The 11,070-nt window shown below is 35.0% G+C and overlaps 1 protein-coding gene across 1 annotated transcript; it reads right to left on the bottom strand.

Moving 5' to 3' along the window:
* Positions 1–1,041: 1,041 nt before the first annotated feature.
* On the bottom strand, positions 1,042–5,002 carry LOC100933890 (olfactory receptor 1361-like). The gene is given in 3 exon segments (XM_012542373.2): positions 1,042–1,789; positions 1,791–2,025; positions 4,719–5,002. Coding segments are annotated over 2 exon segments (942 nt in total). The 5' UTR covers positions 2,022–2,025; positions 4,719–5,002; the 3' UTR covers positions 1,042–1,078.
* Between the last annotated feature and the right edge of the window lie 6,068 nt (positions 5,003–11,070).

The following is an 11,070-nucleotide window of genomic DNA, read 5'->3' as shown; positions in this document are numbered from 1 at the left end:
TAGATCATTTCTTCATAGTTAGTGTTTAAAAAATTCTTGTTTCCTGATGCCTGAAAAATTAAAAAAAATTTTAATGAAAGCAATCAATACACTTATGACTTCATCTATCTACAGTATTCCACAACCAAAATATTCCATTTTTATAAAGAAGAGACGGTGGTAGATTTCCTTAATTCTTTCTCTCTTTTTTTTTTAAAAAAAGGTTTTTATTTTCAAAATATATGCATAGATAGTTTTCAGCTTTCATCCTTACAAAACCTTGTGTTCCATTTTTCCCCCCCTCTCTTCTCTCCTACCTCTTCTATTAGGTGTCAGATATTCCAATATATGTTAAAGATGTGTGGTTCTTCTAGACATGTTTCCACAATTATCATGCTGCAAAAGAAAAATCAGATCAAAAAGCAAAAAAATGAGAAAGAAAACCAAAAGAAAGAAACAATAACAAAAAAGTGAAAATACTATGTTGTGATTCATGCTCAGTTCCCACAGTCCTCTCTCTGGGTGCAAATGGTTCCCACTTCTTTCTTATAATTACTCAGAATTCAGGTTTCCCACCCTCATTTACATGAGTAGAGTGATATATATTATTCTCTTGCTTCTACTTTCTTTCTCTGCATTACTTCCTAAGAGGCTTCCTACATTTGGCTAAACTCTTTAATATCAGCTTTTTTTAGAGCAGCATAGAAAATAGATGACTATGTCTTGAAATCAGGAAGGCTGGGGTTCAAGGCTACCTCTTACAATGGAGACTATTCAGTGATCCAGGAAAGGAAACTTGTAAGTTGCAGAATTTCATTTTGTCTAGGTCTATAAAGTAGATGCTATGTGTTGCTCCTTCATTTCTCAGATGAAGAAACTGAGGCACAGGAAATTGGGTGATTGCTCAGTTAAGAAGTAGATAGAACAAGGAGAAGCAAAGCTCCTATGACCATTTTTTTTTTTATCTCAGTACATCACCACTTTTGTAGGTTAAGAAGTGAGCAACTAGTTTATTAATTACACTTGGGAAGTTTTATTGAAAATTTATTAAACCATTGGATAGTTAACACAGGCAGCCAGACCCAGGAGATGTCTACAGTCAGAGGCAGAGATGTGGTTTTCTGCTGAAAAGCATCCTCAAGGCTCTTTTCATATCATTGTTTCTTACACTGTAGATGAAAGGGTTCAGCATGGGAGTGACTAGAGTGTACATCACAGCTGATGTAGTGTCCTTTTGGGCTGTGTGGGTGGATGTGGGGCTGAAGTACACTCCAATGACTGTTCCATAGAAGAGACAGACCACAGCAAGGTGGGACCCACAAGTATTGAAAGCTTTCTTTTTCCCATGAGTGGATGGGATCTTCAGCACATTAATGAAAATGCACATGTAGGAGATGAGGATGCAGATAAAGGGCATAACAGCTGTCAGGCTTCCTACTGTGTAGACCAACAAGTCATTGAGTAAGGTATCTGAACAGGCCAACTTTGTGATCATACTGAGTTCACAGAAGAAATGAGGGATTTCATTGTGGCCACAGAATGAAAGCCAGGTCAGAGAGACAGTATGAATCAGGGCAGCAATATAGGCCACAAACCAGCACAGTGCTATTAGAGAGGTACAGACTTTTTGGGTCATAATCATGGTGTAGTGTAATGGGGCACAGATGGCCACATAACGGTCATATGCCATGGAAGCAAGGATGACACTATCTATTCCTCCAAACCCTATGAAGAAGAACATTTGTGTCAGACACCCAACATAAGAAATTGCTTTATTTCCAGATATGTAGTTAACTAACATCTTGGGGACAAGTGGTGGATGTGAAGCAGATGTCAACGAGGGATAAATTGGTAAGGAAGAAGTACATGGGGGTGTGAAGGTGAGAGTCAATTCTAATTGCTAGAATGATGAGCAGATTCCATAGCACTGTGATCAGATACATAACCAGGAATAGGAAAAATAGAAGTCTCTCCTGTTCAGGATTGTTGGAAAGGCCCAGAAGGATGAACTCAGAGATGCTTGTTCGATTTCCTCTTTCCATGGGTCTGTTGGGAAAGGAGATGAAATTAGAATAGCTCATTTTAAGTTCATATGAATATTTTTGTATGAATAAAATCAATAAAGATATATTGGGAAACAAATGGGATAGTGGGAAAGCATTTGATTGTATTAAAGAAAACGTCATTGCTAAAAGCCCGAGATACAAAATATTTAGGGAATTGAGAAGAAGTATATAACACAAGGGACATTCTTCAAAAATTTCATTCAAAAGATGAAAACAAACAATAATTTACCTTAAGAAAGCATGTTTCAAATCATAATCCAATACTCTGCAGTTTTATCTTGTACTCTGAAAATCTGGAAGAATTTTGGGAAGTTAGGTATGGGATTTCCCTGTTGATAGAGTTGCAGAGGAATGCAAAATAGTGGTTTACTCTTTGTTGGAAAAGGAAGAAGAGAATAAGCATTTATTAAGGACCTACTATTGTTCCATTGTGTTACACATTTTACAAATATTACTTCATTTGATCTTAACTTGAAAACTTATTCTTTATTTAAAAGGACAAAATAGATACATGGGAGATGGATATATAGTAGTGTATATTTAAACAATAATTTTAGGGGAGGCAGATAATGGAAGTATGGTGGATTCAATGATCATCTCAATGCAAATGATTCTCAATTTATCTACCTCTAATTGCTTCCTTCATCTCTAGGCTTATATTTCCAGTTGCCTAATGAAAATCTCAAACACGTCCGAAGCTGAATTTGTTATCTTTCTCCTAAAACTTCCTTTCTTCCCAACTTTGTGATGGTTGAAGATATTATTTTGTCAGTTTTATAATCTAGGTTTCTGTCACCCCACCCCATATGCAATGTTTTGCTAAGTCTTGTTGATTTTACATTCATAAAATGAATCTTTCACATTGCCTTTTCTTCTCTGACCCTTCTACCATCTTGGTGAAATCTTTAGTCACTTCATACCTTTACTTGAATGTTGGCTTCTCCACCTTTGCAACCAATTACCTTGGTACAATTGGCAATTGTTCATTAGTCAGTTTTATATCTGTGCTCCCTTTTGCTATACAAATGTTAGGCAAACATTTCAACCAGGTAGAAGGGAGCAAGTTGTTATATAATGATGGCTTTGAATATTGGGGAACAAGGAAAAGCACCTTATTATATCTAAATAATAATTTTAGGCTTTTGGATCAAAGAATGCATGTGCATTTTTAATTATAATTTTTTAAGGTTATGGCAACTTCAAAGTTGGCATTTTGGAACCTTCATCTACTACATATCTCATGTACAGCTATCTATACTGTATCTGTACTATGAGGTACACAAGAATGTAAATTGTGTTTGTTTCATTTATTTAGCAAAGGCTGTTTAACCCCAATCATTCCCCATGTATTTTTTTCATCACTTAATAAAATGCATTTGAATGTTAGTGAATGAATGTGTAGTATGTTTGAAATCATATAAAAATGTTAAACTTGACAAACCTTCTATAGAATTAAAGTAGTAGTAGAAAATAGGATGAGACTGCCCCTCTAAGTTTAATGAGTGTGACAAATTATTCTGCAAACCTATTAGTTTTGCTTAATTGCTCATGGTTAACTAAATGAAATTAATGATAAATTTTTAGCTATAAATCAAAATATGTATAACTAATGATACTTCATTGGTTTTTTTGATTATTGAATATTTGGTGTCTAAAAACCTTTCTAATGGTGCCTGAGAAAAGAATCAAGTGTTTACTTTAATCTCTTATTAACATCTCTAATTACTCACACACACAAAGAATTTACCTCTTTCTAGTGTGTTCCCTAAAAGAACTTAAAAAAACTGATCTCTATATGAAGATATTTTTATTTTTAGTCTGTCAGGAATTTGCATGACTTTGTTACTATATTCAGTGATTTTAGTGGACATATTTCCCTAATTAAGAAATTGTTGCTTATTTCAAATTTTTTGTCATCATCATGTTTCATACTTAGCAAGCACATCTCTTGAACACAGATGTTGTTATAGCTCCTTTGAGAAATTTGGACATTTTGTTCTACTTCCCAGAAAATTTTAATTCTGTGTTCACTAAGTCTTAATATGATTAGTATTTTGGAAACAATTTCTTTTTCCCTTAAATTTCAGCTGAACTCCCAAATACTTAAGCAATCTTAAACCTAAGTTGTCTATATGCTGAATATTTCATCAAAGCAAGGTATCAGTGAAGGGTAACAAAAGGGTATTTAGTATTATGTTTCCCTCATGGAAACAGGAACTTTCCTTTATACATCTTTGATTAGATTATTTTTAACCTGATAAAATGGATTTTCATATGCTTATAAAAAAGTATTATTAAGTATGTTGCATTATGATTGAAAATAACTAAAATGTCCTTGAGAAAAGATTCATTTTTGAATTTTAATTTTAGTAGATAAAATGTTTTTGGATGAATTATGGAAAGAAATTGAATGGAAAAAAATATTTTGCAGTCCTATCAATAAAGTTAAAATATAAGAGAAATTAAAATTTCTATGTTTTAATAAACAGAAGTTTATTGAAGAAATAAATTCTTCAATTTATTTGAAATTCTATGTTTCAGTTCTGGCTATCTATATACCCAAGTCCCTTTTAGCATGAAGTGTCTATGATTTTATGACTCATTCACCATATTCCTTTGTATGAATTTTGTCTCTTGAGATAAATGGAAAGAGTCTTCTGCAGATTCACCTACCAGAGTGTTTGATCAGAATCTTCTATTCTGTTCTTGAAGAACCCAGCTCTGGTGTCTTCCTGGGTTTCCTTCCCATAGAGTGATCAGGAAACTAGCCAAATCCATAAGTTCTTCCCAGAGAAAGGGGGCTTGTGATGTCAACTGAAGTGGCATGTATTGCAGTAAGAATCTAATCTGCTCACAAGGAAAGGTGAGTAGGTATCATGGTAGGTGCTTTTAGATAGAGTCCTTGGGTCCAAGGCTCCAATTCCCTGAGGTTCTTGTTAGAAACTAACCCCAAGTAATTGTCCCCTATCCACTCCAGACTCTTTGGGCTTGGCTTCCTGTGGGGAAGAATTTGAAGGAAGTTGTCCAAATTATTTTTAACAGTGCTGCTTGTGATAGCAATGTTAAGAACTTCCTTTGTTTCTAGTTTTGCTCCAGGGAAGAGAACTTTGATCTTGGAGCTTTGAGCTGAAATACATTTTAACACATACCCCAGAAAATCAGGGCTGAGAGAGAACTTAAGATATTGATTCTATCTAACTTTGTTTTGGCACATAGCACTACACAACCACAAATTAGAGCTGGAAGAGATATGAGATCACCTGTCTAGTGTGAATTCCTTATTTCAGAATGGAAGAAATAGAATTTTTGGGCAGTTATGTGACTTGCCCAAGGTCAGAATGGTATCAGAAATCAGCTGTAACCATATTTAGGGAAATACAGTTTCCTTAAGTTATAGCCATTGTCCACAGTTCCATTCTGTTCTCAATTTTGTGATTCATTTCTTTTACCCAGAGAAACTGGGAATTTCAATATCTAACAGCAGTCCAGATACAGCACATTGAAGCACCTTGCTAGTGATCATGTGGTTCTGTGGTCTCATTTTACAATGGAATAAACAGGGGGCTTGCCCAGTCAGGATCACAGAGGTTGCAAAAGCAAGCAAAAGTTCAACCTCAGATTCTGTGCCTCTTTTTAAATCCATAGCTCTTTGGATGGGTCATCCTAGGTAAAAGTGGATAGTCAGTCAGTAAATCAGTCAGTCAGGCAGTGTGTGAAGTGCTAGGATACAAAGAGAGACCAAAGATAATTCCTGCCCTTAAGATGCTCACAATATAATGGTATAGAATAGTGGGTCTAGAGTCTGGAAGATTTGTCCTCTAATCTATCTAAGACATCTGTCCTCTAATACTTCAAAGCTGTGTGAGTGTGGTAAAGTCACTCAAAATCTACCTCAGTTTTCTCAACTGCAAAATGGGGATAGTAGTATCTACCTCACAGGGCTATTTTGAGGATCAAATTGGATAATAACACAGCTGTGTATATTCCCTGGGGAAAAGTTGTGAAGGGCTTAGGGACTCTTTCATGTGTGCTAGTGGAAGACAACTTCCACCCTTTGCTACACCTATTTCTCTCATTTCCCATTACCTGCAAGGGGAAGAGCACCCAGTGTAATGAAGGGCAATCTTTCCTCTAAATGTGAACCTTTAATTTCTTTCTGTGCCTCTTTTCTGAAGGAAGAGGATGAGGAAAATTGGAAGGATGTAGGTCATAGGAAGTCTTCCTCTCCTCCATATGGGTGCTGAAATTCTGAAGCCCATATCTTACCATATATCCCATATCTTACCATTTTCAACGATCCCCAGTGACTTCTCTAAGATAAAGCACTTAACTAATCCAACCATTTTGTGGAATTCCACAATGTGGAATTATGCCTAAAATGTTATTCTACTGCTCATAATTTTTGATCCAGCAATACCACTATTAAATTTATTTACAAAAAAGATTATGGAAGCAAAAAATAATCTATATGTTCTAAAATATTTATTAGAGTTCTATTTGTAGTGGCAAAGAACTGGAAATTGCAGAAATGGCCTTCAGTTTAAAAATGTCTAAATGAATTGTACATGACTGTGATGAAATTCTACTGTGTTATAAGAAACAATGAGCTTAATAATCTTAGAAAAACATGGACAGATGTGCATGAAATAATGGAGAGCGAAATGAGCAGCACCAAGAGAACATTGCATATAGTAACAGCAATATTTTTAAGTGCCACTTTGAGTGATTGTCATTTTAATTATTATCTATAACCAAATTAACTACAACTTCTAAATAGAAGAATGTATAGAATGATTTTATATATTTGTGTTTAATGGTAGTCATCTCTAGCTCAGGGTGTGGGAGGGAAGAAACAAAGAGAAAAAAGTAATTTACAGGATATATTTTTCATGCATTTAAAAGAAATAGCAAATATTTTAAATAACAGATTTGTGTTTTCTTTTTTTATCATTGTCCTCTCTAACCACTATAGTATTATGGAAATGCTCATTTTATTCATAAATTAGATAAAAATTTTAAAAACAAATTCTTCAGCTATGTTCATAGGAAGTTAGATTTGCTCTGACTCCTGTGTATTGCGATTTTGTGATTTTGAATAATGTAGTCATTCTATTTGAAGTGTTTGTCCTTTAGTTTGACCAGAAGATATAAAAATGTTTCTTGAGACCATGTGTGAAATTAAGGGTATGAAATTCAGACTCACATAATGTAAGCATGGTATGATGATAAATGTTTAACAGCAGGATCTCTTAAAGGGGGGAATATGTGCACCCAACTAACTTTTTAATTTAATCGGTGTTTTCAATATTTTCTCCATCACTTTCTTAAGTCCAGACAATCAATGAAACAACACATCAAGTTCTGATTTGTTGCAAAAGAGAGGATAAAACAAATATGCCTCCAAATGGATATTATAATTCTTAATTACCTAGCTCCAACGTACCTTTTTACTTTTACATGTACTTTTGACACAATCACAGTGGAGTTCCTGGAAAGATACAAATCATACTGGAGTTCCAGGACTTTCTAAAATAAGCATGTTCAAGACAATTTTCAGATCAAGAAATCGAAACTATTTCTAGCCATATGAAAAGATGCTCCAAGTCATCATTGATCAGAGAAATGCAAATTAAGACATTAATTTGAGATACTAGTACCACACACCTCTCAGACTGGCTAGGATGACAGGAAAAGATAATGCTGAATGTTGGGGGGAATGTTGGAAAACTGTGACACTGGTACATTATTGGTGGAATTGTGACTACATCCAGCCATTCTGGAGAGCAATTTGGAACTATGCTCAAAAAGTTATCAAACTGTGCATACCATTTCATTCAGCAGGGTTACTACTGGGCTTATATCCCAAAGAGATCTTAAAGAAGGGAAAGAGACCAGATGTGCAAAAATGTTTGTGGCAGCCCCCTTTCTAGTGGCTAGAAACTGGAAATTGAATGGATGTCCATCAAAAGGAGAATGGCTGAATAAATTGTGGTATATGCGTGTTATGGAATATTATTGTTCTGTAAGAAATGACCAGCAGGAAGATTTCAGAAAGGCCTGGAGAGACCTAAATGAGTTAATGCTGAGTGAAAAGAGCAGGACCAGAGATCATTATATACTTCAACAACAATACTATATGATGATCAATTCTGATTGACATGGCTCTCTTCAACAATGAGATGAACCAAATTAATTCCATTTGTTCAATAATGTATAGAACCAGCTACACCCAGTGAAAGTACTCTGGGAAATGAGTGTGACCCACTACATAGCATTTCTAATCCCTCTGTTTTTGTCTGCTTGCATTTTTGATTTCCTTCTCAGGTTAATTTTACATTATTTCAAAGTCCGATTCTTCTTGTGAAGCAAAATAACTGTATGGATATGTATACATATATTGTATTTAATATATATTTTAACATATTTAATATGTATTGGTCTACCTGCCATCTGGGAGAGGGGGTGGAAGGAAGGAGGGGAAAAGTTGGAACAGAAGTTTTTACAAGGGCCATGCTGAAAAATTACCCATGCATATATCTTGTAAATAAAAAGCTATAATAAAAAATAAATGTTAAAAAATTCATTCTCCTATTTTTTTAAAAAATAAAAGCAGCTTATTCATCATTTTTTATAGAACAATAATATTCCATTAATTTCATATACATAAGTTTTTCAGCCATTCCCTGATTGAAAAACATGTGCTCTTTTCCCAATTCTTTGCCACTGGAAAAAGAGCTGCTACAAACATTTTTTTCATATGTGGTTCTTTTCTCCTCCTTTATGCTTTTCTTGGGATGCAGACCCAGTAGTGGCACTGTTGGGTTAAAGGGAATGCAGTGGTTATGGCCTTTTGAGCATACTTCCAAATTGCTCTCCAGAATTTTTGGATCATTTCACAAGAGAGTTGTTTTTTTTTTTTAGTAATTTGTTGATGCCTTTTTTTAAAATCAGGTTAGTCCTGTTTTTTTTTTTTTTAAGTTGTTATTTACTTTAGTATTTTTTTTTCCCTTTTGGTGCCTCTTCTATCAAGCAAGAGTTTTTCTTTTCATAATTTTCCTGGACTCACTCTAATTTCTTTGTACTGTGTTTGTTCTCTCACTCTTATCTTTTTTCTTTAATGCTTCCAGATATTTTTGCAGGCATTGAGGTCAGCTAGAGTTTTTCTTTGAGATTTTGATGGTACCTATTTTTATATTGTTGTTTTCAAAATTTATGAAGGGAGCATTCTGGGAAGATGGAGGAATAGGTCAGTAAATTTCAAGGTCTCCAGATTTCCCCCCCACCCCTTTTTCTTCTCCCCCAGAATAAATTTGCATTTCAATGTTAACATGGACTGGTAAAAAATCAAGAAGACTTGGTGCAGAACAGGAATTCTTCTGGTACAACCCAAGAAGATCTGAAGAAAGACTCTAGGTCAGGGATTAACTAGTCTGAAGTGCAAACACTTCCAGGCTAGCTCCAGAGAAACACCATCTGGGGTCCTCTTTGGCTGAATGGGCTTGGCTAGCGTCTCAGGAGGAACCACGGAAACATTTCTCCTCCTAGATAGCAAGGGGAGTCATGGTCTAAGTCTGGGAAGACAGAGGGAACCTTAGCTGATTAGGAATGGCAGGCCCAGCTGACTGGAAAGACTCAGCCTTTGGTGAAAGGGCACCAGCACATTCTGTTAGTGCAGAGCCATTGGGACAGGGATCCTGCTGACTTTGGACCCTTGCGGGGGGTGAGTGGGGGTGGGGTGGTGGAGCATTTAATCTGGGTTTCAGGTCATAAAGCAGAGCTGAAGTGAGGCTAGAAGCACCACTCCCCCAGTCCACAATCAGAGGTAATACTAACTAATTATAACACTAACACTAATACCTCTCATTAAAAAAAAAAAAAAGAATTGACTGAGAAGAGAGAACCCTGCTGTAGAAACTTACTATGGGAATAGGGAAGACCCGGGTTCATCATCAGAGGGCATTGAATTAAAAAGAGCTTCTTCTACTCCAAAGAGTAATGTTAAATGGCTCTCTGCCTAGAGAGAATTTATATAAGAACTCAAAACAAAGTAAAGATTAATTGAGGGAAATTAAGGAAGAAATCCCCCCAAAACAAGAGTATGGAAAAAAGTTAACCAACTTAGAAAAGGAGACACAGAGTCTTAAAAATGAAAATAACTATTGGGGAATGGCTGAATATGCTATGGTATATGAAGGTAATGGAATATTATTGTTCTATAAAAATGATGAACAAGCTGATTTTAGAAAGGCCTGGAAAGGTTTAAATAAACTGATGCTGAGTGAAACAAGCAGAATCAGGAATATATTGTACACAAGAACAACAAGTATGTTTGATGATGGTGTATGAAAGACTGTTTTAATTGGCAGTTAAGTGATCCAAGGCAATCCCAAGAGGCTTTGAATAGAAAATGCCATCTGAATCCAGAAAAAAGAACTATAGAGATTGAATATAAATCAAAACATGCTATGTTCACTTCTTTCTTCCATTTTTTTCTTCTCCCATGGCTTTTTACTTCTGTTTTGATGTGTACTCTCATTAATGTCTTTGTCTTGAATGAAAGTATGAAAAGTTTCTGTGATTTTTTTTTGACCCACTCATTTTTTTAGAATTGGATTATTTAATTTCCAATTGGTTTTATTCTATCTTTTCCTGGTCTTTTATTGAATATAATTTTATCACATCATGGTCTGAATTGACTGTGAGGTTTTTATGCCCCAATACATGGTCAATTTTTGTGTAGGTGCCATGTACTGCCAAGAAAATCATGTATTCTTTTTCTCTATTCACTTTTCTCCAGATGTCTATCATATCTCAGATTTTCTAAGATCTTATTAAACTCCCTAATTTCTTTTTTGTTTATTTTGTTGTTAGATTCTTCTGATTTTGAGAGGGAAAAGTTGAGGTTCCTCACTATTATAGTTTGGCTATCTATTTCTTCCAAGTTGGAAGAAGCCAGTTGGCTTAATATATTCTGTAGGAATGGTTTACTACTTGGTGCATATAGATTTAATATCATTAATACATC

The sequence above is a fragment of the Sarcophilus harrisii genome, chromosome 1 (assembly GCF_902635505.1).
Source record: "Sarcophilus harrisii chromosome 1, mSarHar1.11, whole genome shotgun sequence".
Taxonomy (NCBI): Eukaryota; Metazoa; Chordata; class Mammalia; order Dasyuromorphia; family Dasyuridae; genus Sarcophilus; species Sarcophilus harrisii.
Note: the sequence above shows the minus strand (reverse complement) of the source record. Positions and strands in the feature narration are given on the sequence as shown.